The sequence below is a fragment of the Scyliorhinus canicula genome, chromosome 17, assembly GCF_902713615.1.
Source record: "Scyliorhinus canicula chromosome 17, sScyCan1.1, whole genome shotgun sequence".
In the NCBI taxonomy this organism is placed as follows: Eukaryota; Metazoa; Chordata; class Chondrichthyes; order Carcharhiniformes; family Scyliorhinidae; genus Scyliorhinus; species Scyliorhinus canicula.
Genome location: NC_052162.1, coordinates 50335467 through 50354035, shown reverse-complemented (window position 1 = coordinate 50354035; position 18569 = coordinate 50335467). Strand labels below are relative to the sequence as shown.

The 18569-nt window shown below is 49.0% G+C and overlaps 1 protein-coding gene across 5 annotated transcripts in view; it reads left to right on the top strand.

Annotated features, from left to right (window-relative positions):
• The window catches only part of taf1 (TAF1 RNA polymerase II, TATA box binding protein (TBP)-associated factor), a 191159-nt gene that overhangs the window by 106786 nt on the left and 65804 nt on the right, over window positions 1–18569 (top strand). For all 5 annotated transcript variants that reach the window (XM_038776265.1, XM_038776262.1, XM_038776266.1 and 2 more), the window contains 2 exons: window positions 11130–11295; window positions 11791–12002. In XM_038776265.1, the coding sequence (XP_038632193.1) occupies window positions 11130–11295; window positions 11791–12002 (378 nt within the window). The remainder of the gene's footprint in view (window positions 1–11129; window positions 11296–11790; window positions 12003–18569) is intronic.

The window sequence follows — 18569 nt, the reverse complement described above, 5'->3', positions numbered from 1 at the left end:
CTCCCGGGATACGTAGCAGAAATGCTGAGCTCCCTGATGGGGGCAGGGGCCATCCCTTCGCCCCTGGAGCTGGAAGAGGCCTACAGGGTCATGGCTAGGAAGCCAAGAGTAAATGAGCCCCCGAGGGTGGTGCTGGTGCGGTTCCAGCGACTCAGCGATCGTGAGAGAGTGCTGGAGTGGGCCAAGAGGGAAAGGAGCAGCAAGTGGGAGAATTCGACGGTGAGGGTCTACCAGGACTGGAGTGCGGAGGTGGCTAAGCGGCGGGCCCGGTACAACCGGACGAAGGCGGTGCTACATGCAAAACGGATCAGGTTCGGAATGCTGCAGCCAGCGCGCTTGTGGGTCACCTACAGAAACCAACACCACTATTTTGAGTCCCCAGAGGAGGCGTGGGCCTTTGTACAGGAAGAGAAACTGGACTCGAATTAGACCCAGGGGATACTTGGCGGCCGTAGCCGCTCGGGTACTTTCAGCTGAACAAGCAGTTTTTTTTTCGGCTGGGTCGGTACTGGGTAACTCTTATTGGAACGGTTTCCTTTTTTTTTCTTCTTTCCTTGTTTGGATCTTGAACTCTTGCTTTGGGTTTTTCTTCTGATGTTTTTTCCCCCCTTTGCCAACTTCCCTTAGTTATTGTTATTGTGGTTATTCATGGTTATTTATGGTTATTTATACTGTTTGGTAGAGGGCGACTGTTAAGTACATTGTTATTTGTTATCTATCTGTTATTTATAATGTTAAGTTGGGGAGACGGGACGGGGGGGAGAGCAGATCGGGGATATGGGCTCCTAGGGGGGGTTCTTTACAGGCATGGACGGGGACGGTGGTGGAACTGAAGATGGCGGGGTGGGGTGTGGCAGGGCGAAAGCGCGGGCTTTCCTCTGTTTTCCCGCGCGCGGGGCAGAGGAGGGGGGAGGGGAGGAGTGCGGGGCGTGGCTAGCAATGGCGACCTTTCCCGCGTTGGAGCGGGGCCAGGGAGGAGTGGCAAGGGGGGGGAGGCCCCCCCCCCCCGAGCCGGGGGAGTCGGAGTGTGGCAGGAGCAGCCGGGTCAGCGTAAACCAGCTGACTTACGGGAGTACGATGGAGGGTACATCGCGGCTAGGAGGGGTCCTAGCCTGGGGGGGAGGGAGAGGAGGGGGGGGGGAGGGGGGGGGGAGGGGGGGAGAGGAGGGGGGGAGAGGGGGAAGGGGGGGGAGGGGGGGGGGGAAGGGGGGGGGGAGGAGGGGGGGAGGAAGGGGGGGGAGGGAGGAGGGGGGGGGGGAAGGGGGGGGGGAGGGAGGAGGGGGGGGGGGAAGGGGGGGGGAGGGAGGAGGGGGGGAGGGGGAGGGAGGGGGGGAGGAGGAGGGGGGAAGGGGGGGAGGAGGAGGGGGGGAAGGGGGGGGAGGGGGAGGGGGGAGGGAGGGGGGGAGGGGGGGAAGGGGGGGGGAGGGGGAGGGGGGAGGGAGGGGGGGAGGGGGGGGGGGGGAGGAGGGGGGGGGGAGGGAGGGGGGGGAGGAGGGGGGGAAGGGGGGGGGGGAGGGAGGGAGGGGGGGGAGGGAGAGGGAGGGAGGAGGGGGGTCCACGTACATAGATCCCTCAAAGTTGCCACCCAGGTTGATAGGGTTGTTAAGAAGGCGTATGGTGTGTTGGCTTTCATTAACAGGGGGATTGAGTTTAAAGAGCCGCAAGGTTTTGCTGCAGCTTTATAAAACTCTAGTTAGACCACACTTGGAATATTGTGTCCATTTCTGGTCGCCTCATTATAGGCAGATGTGGATGCTTTGGAGAGGGTTCAGAGGAGATTTACCGGGATGCTGCCGGGGGGGGGGGGGGGGGGGGGGGGGGGTTGCTGCTGGAAAGACCAGAAACGGGAAGTGGAGGACTGGAGAGGTGGGGGGAGGGGGCCATCGCCATGGGGAGCGGGTCAGAAGGGGAGGGGAGGGTCGACCCGGGGCGGGCAGGGAACAGGACATGGCTAATCGGCAGGGGAAGGGGGCGGGTCGTCCCGCGACCCGGCTGATCACTTGGAACGTGAGGGGGCTGAATGGGCCGGTCAAGAGATCAAGGGTATTCTCACACCTGAAGGGACTGAAGGCTGATGTAGCAATGTTACAGGAGACCCATTTGAAGGTAGTGGACCAGGTTCGCCTGAGAAGGGGGTGGGTGGGACAGGTGTTCCACTCTGGATTGGACGCAAAGAACCGGGGGGTGGTGATTCTGGTGGGAAAGAGGGTGTCGTTCGTGGCGGAGGAGGTGGTGGCGGATAAGGAGGGTAGGTATGTGATGGTGAAGGGTAAGCTGCAGGGGGAGAAAGTGGTGATGGTCAACGTATATGCCCCGAACTGGGATGACGCGGGTTTTATGAGGCGCCTATTGGGCCTCATTCCGGGACTGGAGGCAGGGGGCTTGATCATGGGGGGGGACTTTAACACAGTGCTGGACCCCGGGCTAGACAGATCGAGCTCAAGGACCAATAGGAGGCCGGCAGCGGCAGAAGTGCTGAGGGGGTACATGGAGCAGATGGGAGGAGTAGACCCATGGAGGTTTGGTAGGCCGAGGGCGAGGGAGTATTCCTTTTTCTCCCACGTCCATAGAGTGTACTCCAGAATCGATTTCTTCGTGTTGAGCAGGGGGCTGATCCCGAGGGTACGGGAAGCTGAGTACTCGGCCATTGCGATCTCTGATCATGCACCACATTGGGTGGATGTGGAAATGGGGGAGGCGCGGGACCAGCGCCCGCTGTGGCGGCTGGATGTGGGGCTGTTAGCGGACGACGAGGTGTGTAAAAGGGTCCGGAAGAGCATTGAGAGCTATCTGGACTTGAATGACACGGGTGAGGTGCAGGTGGGGATGGTCTGGGAGGCCCTGAAGGCAGTGATCAGGGGAGAGCTGATCTCCATAAGGGCACACAGAGAAAGAAAGGAGAGGCAGGAGAGGGAGAGGCTGGTGGGGGAGCTATTGGAAGTGGATAGGAGATATGCGGAGGCACCAGAGGAGGGGCTGCTGGGAGAACGGCGCAGCCTGCAGGTCAAGTTCGACCTGCTGACCACCAGGAAGGCAGAGACGCAGTGGAGAAGGGCACAGGGCGCGGTCTATGAGTATGGGGAAAAGGCGAGCAGGATGCTGGCACACCAGCTTCGCAAACGAGATGCGGCTAGGGAGATTGGGGGAGTGAAGGAGAGGGGCGGGAAGGTAGTGCAGAAGGGGCAAGAAGTGAATGGGGTCTTCAGGGATTTTTACAAGGAGTTGTATCGGTCTGAGCCGCCGACGAGGAGAGGGGGAATGGAGGACTTCCTAAACAAATTGAGGTTCCCAAGGGTCCAGGAGGGGCTGGTAGAAGGGCTGGGGGCGCCAATAGGGCTAGAGGAGCTAGTCAAGGGAATAGGTCAGATGCAAGCGGGGAAGGCGCCGGGGCCAGATGGGTTCCCGGTGGAATTCTACAAGAAAAATGTGGACTTGGTGGGACCGGTACTGGTACGAGCCTTTAATGAGGCGCGAGAGGGGGGGGTTTTGCCCCCGACAATGTCGCAGGCTCTGATCTCCCTGATATTGAAGCGGGATAAAGACCCCGTGCAGTGCGGGTCCTACAGGCCTATCTCGCTTCTGAACGTGGATGCCAAGTTGCTGGCAAAGATCCTGGCAGCTAGAATAGAGGATTGTGTGCCAGGGGTAATCCATGAGGACCAGACGGGGTTCGTGAAGGGGCGGCAGCTCAACACGAACGTGCGGAGATTGCTGAATGTAATTATGATGCCGGCAGTGGAGGGGGAGGCTGAGATAGTGGTAGCGCTGGACGCGGAGAAGGCATTCGATAGGGTGGAGTGGGAGTACCTGTGGGAGACGTTGGAACGGTTTGGGTTTGGGGAAGGGTTTATTAAGTGGGTGAAGTTGCTCTACTCGGCCCCGACGGCGAGTGTAGTGACAAACGGGAGGAGGTCGGAGTATTTCGGGCTCCACCGAGGGACCAGGCAGGGATGTCCCCTATCCCCCCTACTTTTCGCACTGGCGATTGAACCGTTGGCGATGGCACTGAGGGGTTCAGGGGGGTGGAGAGGACTGACTAGGGGAGGGGAGGAACATCGAGTATCGCTGTATGCGGATGATCTACTGCTGTACGTGGCAGACCCAGAAGGGGGAATGCCGGAGATAATGGAACTATTAGCAGAGTTTGGGGACTTTTCGGGGTACAAACTAAATTTGGGCAAAAGCGAGGTTTTTGTGATACACCCGGGGGACCAGGGAGAGGGTATTGGGAGACTCCCCTTCAAGCGAGCAGGAAAGAGCTTTAGGTACTTAGGGGTGCAGGTGGCAAGGAACTGGGGGACCCTCCACAAGTTGAACTTTTCCAGGCTGGTGGAACAGATGGAGGAGGAATTTAAGAGGTGGGACATGGTACCGTTGTCGCTGGCGGGGAGGGTGCAGTCAATCAAAATGACGGTCCTCCCAAGGTTCTTGTTTTTATTTCAGTGCTTGCCCATCTTCCTCCCTAGGGCCTTCTTCAAAAAGGTGACGAGTAGCATCATGAGCTACGTGTGGGCGCACGGCACCCCAAGGGTGAGGAGGGTCTTTTTGGAGCGGAGTAGGGACAGTGGAGGGCTGGCACTACCCAATCTCTCGGGGTATTACTGGGCGGCAAATGTGTCAATGGTGCGCAAGTGGATGATGGAAGGGGAGGGGGCAGCTTGGAAACGAATGGAGAGGGCGTCCTGTGGCAACACAAGCCTGGGGGCCCTAGTAACGGCACCATGGCCGCTCCCCCCCACGAGGTACACCACGAGCCCGGTGGTGGCGGCCACCCTCAAGATATGGGGACAGTGGAGGCGACACAGGGGGGAAATGGGAGGTCTGTTGGCGGCGCCAATAAGAGGGAACCATAGATTCATCCCGGGGAACATCGACGGGGGATTTCAGAGCTGGTACAGGGTGGGCATACGGCAGCTGAAGGACCTGTTTATAGAGGGGAGGTTTGCGAGCCTGGGAGGGCTGGAGGAGAAGTTTGAGCTCCCCCCGGGAAACATGTTCAGATATTTACAAGTGAAGGCATTTGCTAGGCGGCAGGTGGAGGGGTTCCCCCTGCTCCCCAGTAAGGGGGCGAGTGATAGGGTGCTCTCGGGGGTCTGGGTCGGAGGGGGGAAGATATCAGACATCTACAAGATAATGCAGGAGGCGGAAGAAGCATCAGGGGAGGAGCTGAAAGCCAAGTGGGAAGGTGAGCTGGGAGAGCAGATAGAAGACGGGACGTGGGCGGATGCACTGGAGAAGGTCAATTCTTCCTCCTCGTGTGCGAGGCTGAGCCTCATTCAATTTAAGGTGCTGCATAGAGCTCACATGACGGGGACAAGGATGAGCCGGTTCTTTGGGGGTGAGGACAGGTGTGTCAGATGTCTGGGAAGCCCAGCGAACCATGTGCACATGTTCTGGGCATGTCCGGTGCTGGAAGGGTTCTGGAAGGGGGTGGCAAGGACGGTGTCGAAGGTGGTGGGGTCCAGGGTCAAACCAGGATGGGGGCTTGCGATCTTTGGGGTCGGGGTAGAACCGGGGGTACAGGAGGCTAGGGAGGCCGGAATACTGGCCTTTGCGTCCCTAGTGGCTCGACGAAGGATATTAATTCAATGGAAGGACGCGAGGCCTCCAAGCGTTGAAACTTGGATTAATGATATGGCTAGCTATATTCAGCTAGAAAGGATCAAATTTGCCCTGAGAGGGTCGGTACAGGGATTCTCCAGGCGGTGGCAACCTTTCCTTGACTTTTTAGATCAGAGATAGACGTTCGGGGTCGTGGCAGCGGCAGCCCAGGGGGGGGGGGGGGGGGGGGGGGGGGGAGGGGGGGGCAGCAAGGGTCGTGGGGGGACATGCACGACTGTAACGCGGGCAAGTCTGCTCGCTGCTCATGTCTGAAACTGTAGGCTGCCTTGTTGGTTAAGTTGGTGCTTGGGGGGGGGGTGGGGGGAAGAGGACTGGTGCGCGCGAGAGGGCGGGCGAGGGAGGGATATTTGCCTAGAGGGATTGTGTTGTAAATAATTTAAAAATTAGTAGGGGTAAATGTTTGTATGGAAAAACTCTTTCAATAAAAATTATTTAAAAAAAAAAAAAAAATTTTCTGAACTTCTATCAGGTTGCCTCTCAGCCACTGTCTCTCTAGGGAGAACAATCCTAGTTTATTCAATCTGTCCTCATAGCAAACACCCTCCATATTAGGCAACATCCTGGTAAACCTTTCCTGTACGCACTCCAAAGCCTCCACATCCTTCTGGTAGTGCGGTGACCAGATTTGGATACAGTATTCCAAATGTGGCCTAACCAATATTCTATGTAACTAAAATAATTTTCGAGTTTTTATATTCTACATCCCGTCCTATGAAGGCAAGCATGCCATATGCTTTCTTTACCACTATTTCCACCTGTGCTGCCACTTTTAAGGATCTGTGGACTTGCACAGATCTCTCTGTGTCTCGATGCTCTGATTTATTTTATAGCTCCCAGCTGAATTGGATCTACCAAAATGCATCACCTCGCATTTGTCCAGGTTAAATTCCATCTGCCATTTCTCTGCCCAATTTTGCAACCTATCTATATCCTGTTATATTCTCTGACAATCTTCATCACTATCCGCAACTCCTGCAATCTTAGAATCATACACAAACTTGCTAATCAGACCCGCAACTTTTTCTTCCAAGTCATTTATATATATTAGAAAGAGCAGAGACCTCAGAGCAGATCCCTGCAGAACACCACTAGTTATAGACCTCCATTCGGAAAAACACCCTTCCAATGCTACCCTCTGTCTTCTATGGCCAAGCCAGTTCTGAATTCACCCCACTAATTCACCCTGACCCCATGTGATTTAATCTTTTGCACTAGCCTGCCATAAGGGACCTTATCAAATGCTTTACTAAAGTCCATGTAGACAACATCCACAGCCGTTCCCTTGACAATCATTTTTGTCACCGCCTAAAAAAAATTAAATTAAATTTGTGAGACATGGTCTCCCTTGTACAAAACCATGCTGTCTGTCGTTAATAAGACCATTCACTTCCAAATGTGCATTGATCCTATCTCTTGAGAATCTTTTCCAACAATTTCACTATCACTGACGTCAAGCTCACTGGCCTATAATTACCCGGATTATCCTTGCAACACTTCTTAAATAATGGTACAACATTGGCTATCCTCCAATCCTCTAGGATCTCACCTGTGGCCATTGGGGACACAAAGATTTCTGTCAGAGGCCCAGCGATTTCATTTCTTGTCTCCCTCAGTAATCTGGGATAGATGACATCTGGCTCTGGGGATTTGTCTACCTTAATAGACCCAACACTTCCTCCCTCTGTTCTAAAGTGTTTACACATCCCTCTGAGACACCATTAATCAACATTTCCCCCTCTTTTGTGAATACCGATGCAAAATACTCATTAACGACCTCACCTACTTCCTCTGGTTCTACACATAGTTTCCCTCCTTTGTCTTAAGTGGACCAACTCTTTCTCTAGCGACGCTCTTGTTCCTAATATACATATAAAATGTCTTGGATTCTCCATATTCCTGTCTGACAAGGACATTTCGTGATCCATTTTTGCCTCCGTAACTCCCTGCTTGAGCTCTTTTCTACTTTTCTTGTATTCCTCAAGTGCTTCATCTGTTTTAAGTTGCCTGTACCTTACAAATGCATCTTTTTTCTTTTTGACAAGATTCTCAATTTCCCTGGTCATCCATGGTTCCTGAATCTTGCCTTTCCTCTCCTTCCTTTTTACTGGCACATGCCTGTCCTGCACTCCCATCAACTGCTCCTTGAAAGACACCTGCATGCCAAATTGGGATTTACCCTCAAACTGTCTCTCCCAAACAACAGCTTCCAAATCCTGCCTAATCTGGTTGTAGTTAGCTTTCCCCAATTTAGCACCTTAACCCTAGGACAACACTTTCCTATTCCATAAGTATCCAAAAGCTTATGGAATTGTCGTCACTGTTCGCCACATGTTCTCCCACTGCAACTTTGATGACCTGGCCGGGTTTGTTCCCTAGTACGAGGTCCAATATAGCCCCCCCTCTTAGTCGGGCTATCCACATATTGTTCCAAAAAACCTTCTTGGACACACTATTTTTAATAAACATTTTATTGAGGTATTTCTTTGGCATTGTAACAGCAACAAAATCAACCATGTGCATAACAAAGAAAATATTAACATAGTGCAAATACCGCCTCCCACTCTCACAGGTCCTATTCTTGGACACACTTAACAAATTCCTCACCATCCAGACCCCTAGACCTAAGGGGTCAATATGAGGAAAATTAAAGTCTCCCACAACAACAACCCTATTATTTCTACATCTATCCAGAATCTGCTTACGTATCTGTTCTTCAACTTCCCGTGGGCTGTTGGGAGGCTTGAGGTACACCCCATCATAGTGACTGCTCCCTTCTTTCGGAGTTCTCCTTACAGTGCCTCATTACTCGATTCTTCCAAGGTGTCCTTCCTCTGTACTATGTATAGCTGTAATATCTTCTCTAACCCGTATTGCATCTCCCCCACCTCTTTTACCTTCCAGCCTGAGTGCACGTGATCTATTTGGATTTCAGAAGGCCTTTCACAAGATGCCGTACAGGAGGCTGATAAAAGGCTGCCCATGGTGTTAGGTGCAAGGTGCTGGAGTAGAAAGAGGTTTGGCTGACTGGCAGAACGTAGAGATTGGGGATAAAGGGGTCTTCTTCAGGATGGCAGCCAGTGATGAACACCAGTGGTGTTCCACAATAGTTGGGATCACAACTATTCATGATATACATTAACGATGTGGAAGAAGGAACTGAGGGCAATGTTGCTAAGTTTGCAGATGATACAAATAGATGTAGAGGGACGGGTAGCGTTGAAGAAGCAGAGAGGCTACAGAAGGACTTGGACAAGCTAGGAGAGTGGGCAAAGAAGTGGCAGGTGGAATACAATGTAAAAAAAGTGTGAGATTATGCATTTTGATAGGAAGAATGGAGGCATAGACTATTTTCTAAATAGGAAAAGGCTTGGGAAATCAGAAGCACAAAGTCCTTGTTCACGATTCTCTTTAGCTTAACATACAGGTTCAATTGGCAGTTAATTAGGAAGACAAATGCAGTGTTAGCATTCATATCGAGAGGGCTAGAATACAAGAGCAGGGATATACTTCTGTGGCTGTATACGGCTCTGTTCAGACCCCATTCGGGATATTGTGAGTGGTTTTGGGCCCCATATTGAAAGAAGAATGTGGTGGCCTTGGAGAGGGTCCAGAGGAGGTTAAGAAGATAGATCCTGGGAATGAAGAACTTGTCATATGAACAATTAGTTTGTTGCACTTACTCCATGGCAAGTCTATCTTTCATTAGGTAAGGAGACTAAAACTGCTTGCACTATTCCAGCTATAGTCTCACCTAGGTTCTGTATAATTGCAGTTAGACATCTTTACTCCTGGGGCAGCACGGCGGCGCACTGTTTAGCACTGCTGACCCATGGCGCCAAGGACCCGGGTTCAGTCCCGGCCCCAGGTCATTGTCCGTGTGGAGTTTGCACATTCCTCCCATGTCTGTGTTGGCCTCACCCCCACAACTTAAAAAGATGTGCAGGGTAGGTGAATTGGTCACGCTAAATTGCCCCTTAATTGGAATGAAAAGAATTGGGTACTCTAAATTTTCAAAAAAGACATCTTTATTCCTATACTCAAATCTTCTTGTAATAAAGGTCACCCTACCATTTGCCTCCGTAATTGCTTATTGTACCTGCATGTTTGACTGGACATACTAAAGCTAATTGCTGGAAGTTTCAATGACTCATGAACAAGGACACCTAATGCCCTTTTGAAGTTCAACACTTGCCAGCCTCTCGCCATTTAAGAAATACTCTATTTTTGTTTATTCTGCCAAAGTGGATAACCTCGCATTTCTCCACATTGTATTCCATCTGCCAATTTTGTGCCACCTCTCCAAATACTCTTGAAATGTCTATGCATAGTCTTCTCAACTTGCACTTCCACCAAGTTTTGTGTCATATGCAAACTTGGAAATAATACATTAAACCCCACATACATTGGCATAGATTGTGAATAGCTGGGGCCTAAGCTCTGATCCTTGTGGTATACAAGTCAAAGCCCGCTACCCTGAACATTGCCTATTTATTCCTACTCTGTTTCCTTTCTATTAGCTAGTTCTCAATCCATGCCAGCATATTCCCGCCCCCAATCCCATGTGCTCAGATTTTGTTTACTGATCATTTGTGTGGGACCTTATCTAATGTTTCTGAAAATCTAAATATACGTTCCCCCTAATCTCTTCTAGAAAAACTCCAGATTTGTTGAACATAATTTCCCTTTCATAAATTCATGTCAACTCTGCTGAACCCTACCTTTATTTCCATAGTATCCTGTTATCACACCCTTTATTATAAATCCCAGCATCTTCCCTATGACTGATGTTAGGCTAACTGCTTCCTGTTCCCTCTCCTTTCTTAAATAGAGGAATAATAGTGGAACCGTGCAATCTGCAGGAACCATTCCAGAGCCTATAAAATTTTGAACAGTGATCACCAATGCATCTACTATCTTCGCAGCCACTTCTTCCAACACTCTGGGATGTAGATTTGGTCCATGAGGTTTATCTACATTAGTTCATTCATTTCTCTTTTTATTTTACTAACATTAATATCCTGCAGACAGACACAATATCTTTTTTAGTTTATCTGCCATTTTCTTATCATAAATTTTTCTGACTCTGCTTATAATGGACCCACATTTACTTTTCCTAATCTTTGTCTTTTAGTCTATGTTTATGTTTCTTGCCAGTTTACCCTCATATAAATGCAAGTTGTTCTTGACATGAACAAAATGCCAATGGTAGAAGTATTTGACTGACAAAAGGACTTTAGCAAAATCTCAGTAAATCTGTGGCAGACAAAATTTAGTACAGATAAATGCACGGTATAAGGAATAGACAGTTACCTGTCTTGCTTGGGAAATTCAAAATTGGGTGAAGTTTTCAAAGATGTATAATCACATTCATTATTTGATTGAAGAATGAATAACCATCAAATGATGATCGAGTCGGTGTTGGTAAAGACCAAAATAAGCTGGAAGCTGGGGGGGGGGGGGGATTGTTCTTATACCTCGCCCTTACATTCTGTGTCTGTCTTTCATAGTCGCAAATTTGCTCTATTTGATGAGCAACATCGTGAGGAAATGCGACGAGAACGACGAAGAATTCAGGAGCAACTTCGGCGACTCAAACGGAATCAGGAAAAGGAGAAATTGAAAGGACCACCAGAGAAAAAACCCAAAAAGGTCAAAGAAAGGCCAGACCTGAAGGTAATCTGAGCAAGCATTGATTTATTCAGTTTCATTTGTAACTTCAAAACTCAAATTACAATTATTTATTTATTTATTGTACCCTTGTCTCTTGTTTAAGTTTTTTTGCCATGCGACCGGAGTTATTAATTGATGATCTAGTTTATCAGACTAACTTCAGATGAAAGCTATTCAAAGTTTTATTGCAACTGCTAGACTTGTTTACTTTCAGTGAGAAAATTACCTTTACATCCAAGTAGAAGGGGCCCCAAAAATCGTCTGAGCAATGTGTGTAGGGGGGAAGGTTTTGGGGGGGGGGGGGGGGGGGCTAGCAATGTGAAAGGATGGAATAATGATATCATGGCGTAGTCCCACTTATTCAGGATTTTTGGGATTTATTGTTAATCTGTACTGGGTGGTTTGTCTTTAGCTAGTCAGTGGAGTTAAAAAAAGAGTGTCTTGAAACTGTAACTTCTGGGAAGAACTCAAAGCCTCCTTTCTTTTCTCTACCTACAGCTAAAATGTGGTGCTTGTGGTGCCATTGGCCACATGAGAACCAATAAGTTTTGTCCTCTGTATTACCAAACAAATGCTCCACCAAGTAACCCAGTTGCGATGACAGAGGAACAGGAAGAGGAACTTGAAAAGACTGTTATACCCAATGACAACGAAGAACTTATCAAAGTGGAAGGAACCAAAATTGTGTTGGGCAAACAGCTGATTGAGAGGTAAGTAAGAAATTGTGGTTAGTCATGCAGGCAAAAAAGGGATTCTGCACAGTTAACCTTTCCAAGGAGTTAGTAATAAGAACAATGGGGAGCTATATTGAAAAATTGGAGCAAAATCTGATCAACGGTGTTGTGAACATGGAAGTAGGAAATTGAATGTTTTTAGTTATTTTGTAGGCACATTGTCACAAATAATCTGTGTCTATTGTGTGTGCCTTTTGTTTAAACTATACAAATGATCAGGCCAGTCCAAATTTTCAGATGAGTATTGTGAGTACTACATTGTAAAGGTTTGATATAACAGCCTATGATATTCTGAGGTGATCTTCAGGAAATAGAAAGTGGCAGTATTGCTGACAGCCTGCATTACTTGGTTGGGCGTGCAAAAATTACACGATGATCAGGTTTCTGAGGCTGGCGGGCACCATTTGGCTATTTTCAAAGCGCTATAGAAATACAAGTTGTTGATATTATGAAGTATTGCAGGAGAAAATGCTTATAGAAGTTGATTTTTTTGAGCGAGCAGCTTCAAAGAGGACACTGTGGCTTCTGGATAATTCTTTACTGTTCTGCCCGACTGACTGCCTCTGTCCGTCAGACTGTCTGACTGTCTCGGTCTGACCCTGTCTCTGTCTGGCACACTTAGATTTTCCCAAAAAAAACCTGTTATAATTCCTCAGATAAGGCTATTGCTGAACATAGGGCTACAAAAATGATAAATATCGGAAGCAGCCAGTTATTATCCTAGCGATCCTACAGCCAGTAGATCAGATCAAGCCCTACAGTTCTGCTACAACCAGTTGTGATTGGTGGTGGACAAATAAATATTTCCATTGTCCATGATGGGGGAGCCCAGCACATCAGTGCTTAAAGCAAGGCTGAAGAATATGCAGCCAATTCTATTGCTCTAACAACATTCCAGAAGTTTGACACTATCCAGGACAAAATTTGCTCAATTAACACTCTATCCACCACCTGAAACATTAATTCCCTCCACCTCTGATGCACAGTGGCAGCATAATATACCTTCGACAAGATGCACTACAGCTGCTTGCCAAGCCTCCTTCGACAGCACTCCAAACCCAAAACCTCTACCACCTAGAAGGGCAAGGGTAGTAGATACATGGGACATCGCCATCTGCAAATTCTCTTCCAAGCCACACACCATCCTGCATTGGAACATTGTCGCTATTCCTTCAAAATCCATGAACAACCTTCCTAACAGGACTGTAACTACACCACTTGGACTGCAAAGGTTCAAGAAACTGTTTCACCGCCTTCTCCAAGGCAGTTAAGGATGACAACAAATACTGTTTTTGCCAGTGATGCTCAAGTCCCATGAAAGAATTTTAAAAGCTGAAAACATAGGAATTGTAAGTAAAATTTAGGTGCAAGTAAAGAATTGCCAAAGATAAGAAAGTGGAGCTGACTTTTTAGGTAATTTATGTTAATGTGAGGTGAGGCAGAGAAAATGCTGAGTGCTGGATTTCCACCTATTCCGAACCTACATTGATGATTAGATACAGAAACTTTGTGTGCTCTAATAAAAATTGTGAAACTGGAGAGAAGGGGTGGGGTGGGGGCACCTTTGAGACAGACAGCGCCAATAAGAGACAAACAAATTCAGCATAGGCCAATGCAAAATATCGTAACATAAGAACATAATAACTATTTTTAAAAAAAAATTAGAGTACCCAATTCATGTTTTCCATTAAGGGCCAATTTAGTGTGGCCAATCCACCTACTCTGCACATCTTTGGTTTGTAGGGGTGAAACCGATGCAAACTGTGCCAATTCCACATAGACAGTGACCCAGAGCCGGGATCGGACATGGGATCTCGGTGCAGTGAAGCAGCAGCACTAACGACTATGCCACCGTGCTGCCCCAAGAACATAATAACTATGAACAGTTGTCGGCAATACAGCCCCTCGAGCCTGCTCAGCCATTTCATAGAATCTCCTCAATGCAGAAGGAGGTCATTCAGCCTATTGAGTCTGCACCAGCCCTTAGAAAAAGCACCCTAACTAGACCACATACCCACCCTATTCCCATATCTCAGTAACTCCTAACCTTTTGACACTGAGGGGCAATTAACATGGCCAATCCACCTATCACCACATCTTTAGATTTTGGGAGGAAACCAGAGCACTGAAAGGAAACCCATGCAGACATGGGGAGAATGTGCAAACTCCACGCAGACAGTCACCCGAGGCTGGAATTGAGCCCAGGTCTCTGACGCTGAGGCAGCAGTGCTAACCACTGTGTCACCGTGCCATAATACAATCATGGCTGATCTCACTGTGACCTCATCTCCACCTTCCTGCCTGCTCCCCTAACCCTTCATTCTGCTACTAATTAAAAATCTATCTTACCTCCTCAAATTTGTTTAGTGTTCTGGTATCTGCACTCTAGGGTAGAGAATTCCACAGATTCACAGCCCCCTGGGTGAAGTAATTCCTCCACATTCTGTTTTACATTTGCCACTCCTTGGCCTAAAACGATGGCCTTAGAAGAAAAAATGTATGTTACAATTATTGATATGAATAGCTGAAAGTGCAACAGAAATATAAACTCTGACAGTGGACTCAGAAATTAACATGTCAAGTTGCTCAATAAACAAGAGTAGTTGAATATCAAACGATGCTCTGCTGGAACTATAAAGTTCCCAAGTCCAACCATACCCCGATTCATTTTTGGTTGTTAAGGTGTAATGAGAACATTCAAGTCATGGAAAGCGAGTGGTAAGGAGAGTCTAGCGAGATCCCTGATGTCAAAGAATTGAGTTATAAGGAGAGAATAGTGTACGTTAGCCTTGAAAGGAGACAACAGACAGCGACATATCGTAATAACATTGTGTATACCTACACCACATAGACTGCAGCAGTTCAAGATGTTGGCTTGCCACCATCTTCTCAAGGGCTTGTAGAGATGGGCAACAGCTGCTGGCCTAGTGAATAATGTCCGAATCCTGTGAAAGAATTTAGATAAGTTTATACTTATTGGCTGGACCAAAGGTTGAGTCCAAAGATGTGCTTGTTAGGTGGATTGGCCATGATAAATGGCCTCTTAGGGTGGAGTTGAAGAAATAGGGCAGGGATTGGATGGTATTTAGAAGGGGCGTTGCAGACTTGATGGGCAGAATGGCCTCCTGCACAGTAGGGACTTTATGATTAGTTTAAAACTAGTGCAAGGAAAATTCAGGACACATGTCAGGAACTACATCTTAATGCAAAGGTGACCACCACATGGAAGGTCTGCCAGTTAAGGTAACAGGGCCAAATGCTTCAACTCATTTTATATGAATCGGGGAGAATATTGCTTTTTTAAATTCTGGATGAATGAAATATGATGGGTCAAATGGCCTCCCTCATTGAAGCTATTTTGTAATCAAACAATGCAGCCAGCAATTGAACTTGTGTGAGAGGGGACAGAAAATTAAAAATGGAGGAATTTTTTTAATGTTACGACGGATCGGAAATTGCCAGTAGACCTTTGGAAAAAGAGCTCCTTTCTGGCATAGTGCTGCAGCTGAATAATGTGCTATAGTCTGTGGATAAGAGAGCACGCATATCGTGGAGTTGACAGTTTATGTATAGTGCTAGAGCAGAATATATAAAGCCACTAAAATATAAATTGGTTGTGACAAAGTGCTAAAATGCATGTGGAAGTGGAGATGGGGTGGGGGGTGGCAGTAGATGCTATGAAATTGTGGGTGCATGGTTGGGGAGATAGAAATAGTAAAGCTAGAAATGAGAGGAACAAAAGTGATAATGTGAAGAAGAGGATTGAGCATGCAGCAGCATTGGGGGGAGGGGGGGGGGGGGTGGACAGGTCGAGTCCATGGTCGGGGAGATTATCGGCGGTGGCGAAGGAGTTGAAGGGGTTGAAGGGGTTCAAGGAGCACGTTGGGAGGTAGGGGGTTGGACAGACCAGTGGAGGTTTGGAAAGCCAAGGGCAAAGGAATTTGCGTACTTCTCCCATGTGCACAGGGTGTATTCGCAGATCAATTACTTTGTGGGGGATAAGACCCTGCTGGCGGGGTTGGTCGACTGGGATACTCGCCGATTGTGGTCTCGGACCACATGCCAAGCTGGATGGGCTTGCAGGTAGACCGGGTTGGGGGGTGGTCTGGACCTGGACCCGGTGGGGGTGAATAGGGTTTGTGAAGAATTTTATAAGAGGCTCTATGAATCGGAGCCTCCGGCCAGGTGAGGGAATGTGGCAATTCTAAGATGGGTTGGAGTTCCCCAAGGTAGAAGGGGGGCCCCATTGGATTGATGGAGATAATGGAGGGTATGGATGCAATGCAAGCAGGGAAGGCCCCGGGCCCGAATGGGTTCCCGGTGGAAATTTAGGAAAAGCTTTCTGGGGATCTGGGGCCCCTGCTGGTAAGCACATACAATGAGGCGAGGGATAAGAGGGAACTTCCCCTGACATTATAATAGGCTTCGATATCCTTCATTTTGAAGGAGAGGGTGGCGTGTGGCGCAGTGGTTAGCACTGACACTGTGGCGCTGTGGACCTGGGTTCGATTCCCGGCCCTGGGTCATTGTCCGTGTGGAGTTTGCACATTCTCCCCATGTCTGTGTGGGTTTCACCCCCACAACCCAAAAAGATGTGCCAGGGAGGTGGATTCGCCATGCTAAATTGCCCCTTATTGGAAAAAAAAATTATTGGGTACTCTAAATTTATTTTTAAAAAAGAAACAAAGATTTTGAAGAAGGATAAGGATCGGAGCAGTGTGGGTCCTACCGCCCGATATCGATGCCAAACTGCTGGCAAAGATCTTGGCCTCGCGGATTGAGGACCGTGTGCCGGGGGTGATTGGGGAGGATCAGGTGGGGTTTGTAAAGGGGAGGCATCATCGACTAATATTAGGCAGTTATTAAACGTGATGATGATGTGCCCGAAAGGACAGGACAGAGAGGTGGCGGTCGCGATGGGTGAGTAGAAGGCATTTGAGCCAGTGGAATGGGAGTATCTGTGGGAAGTGCTGGGGCGGTTCGGGTTCGGACAGGGGTTTGTGGACTGGGTCCGGTTGCCATATCGGACACCGGTAGCGAGTGCAAGAATGAATCGGGTGCATTTGGGATATTTTGAACTACACCGTGGGACAGGGCAGGGATGCCAACTCTCCCCATTGTTTTTTGCCTTGGCGATAGAGCCACTGGCAATGCCTGGTGCCTGATGTGGGCATTGCCTATTGCAGGGTTAGTGCAGGGTGGGGTGTGGAGCACATGGTCTCGCTATATGCGGACGATCTGCTGCTTTACATAGCGGATTCACTGGGCGGTATTGGGGGAATCAAGAATATTTTAGAGAATTTGGCTGGGTTTCCGGATATAAGTTAAACATGGGGATGCGTGAGGTCTTCCCGATCCAGGCAAGGGGGCAGGTGAGGAAGTTGGGCGAGCTGCCACTTAAACTGGTGGGGGCGAGCTTTAGGTATTTGGGCATCCAGGTGACATGGGGATGGGTAAAACTACATAAATTGAATTTGGTGCGATTGATGGAACATATGAGGGAGGGACTCTAAGAGTTGGGACGTGCTCCGGTTGTCACTGGATGGGCGGGTGCAGACAGTGAAAATGACGGTACTCCCGAGGCTCTTACTTGTTTTCCAGAACCTCCCAATCTTCATTCCAAAGTCTTTCTTCAGGAAACTTAATGCTCTGATTTCGGGTTTTGTGTGGGCGGGGAAATCTCCATGCATAAACAAGGTGCTGTTGCAGGGAGGACACGGGACGGGCTGGATTTGCGAAATGTAATAAACTATTACTGGCAGCGAATATCGCCATGGTAAGGAAGTGGGTGGTGGGGGAGTGGTCGGCGGTGGTATGAGCGGATGGAGGCAACCTAGTGTAAGGGCTCAAGCTTAGGGACAGCACCGTTCTCGCCTGCCAAGCACTCCACGAGCCCTGTGGCGGTGGCGGCTCTGAGGGTGGGGGGGCAGTGGGGGCAGCATCGGAGGTTGGAGGGTGCCTGGTGTGGGCACCAAGCTGCGGGAATTATAGGTGTGCACCGCGGGGGCTTGGACGTGGAATTTCGAGGCTGGCAGCCTCGAAACCGCTCGGTTTGGGGACTTTTTGTGCGGTGGGCAGGTTATGTGAGGAAGCAGGTGCCGTCCTTTCCTGACCTATCACTCCTGGGGCTACAGGACAAGGTGGTATCGAAAGCAGGAATGGGTGAGGGTAAGGTATCTGAGATTTACAAGGAATTAATGGAATGGGATGGAGCCTGGGTAGGAGAAGTTAGAAGTGGAAGGAGTTGTTGGGGGGGGAAAATGGGGGGTGGGTTTTGGGCGGAGGCTATGAAGAGGGTAAAAGCATCTTCCTCATGTGCCAGGCTTAGCCTTATTCATTTCAAGATAGTACATAAGGCACATAAGACGGTCGCCAGGATGAGCAGGTTCATTGAGGGGGTGGAGGATAGGTGTGGACGGTGCATGGGGAGCCTGCGAACCATGTTCACATGTTTTGGACATGTTGGAAGCTGAAGAAGTTCAGGCAGGGGTACGCAGACGTAATGTCTGAAGTGCTCAAGGTGAAGGTGGCCCCGAGTCCAGA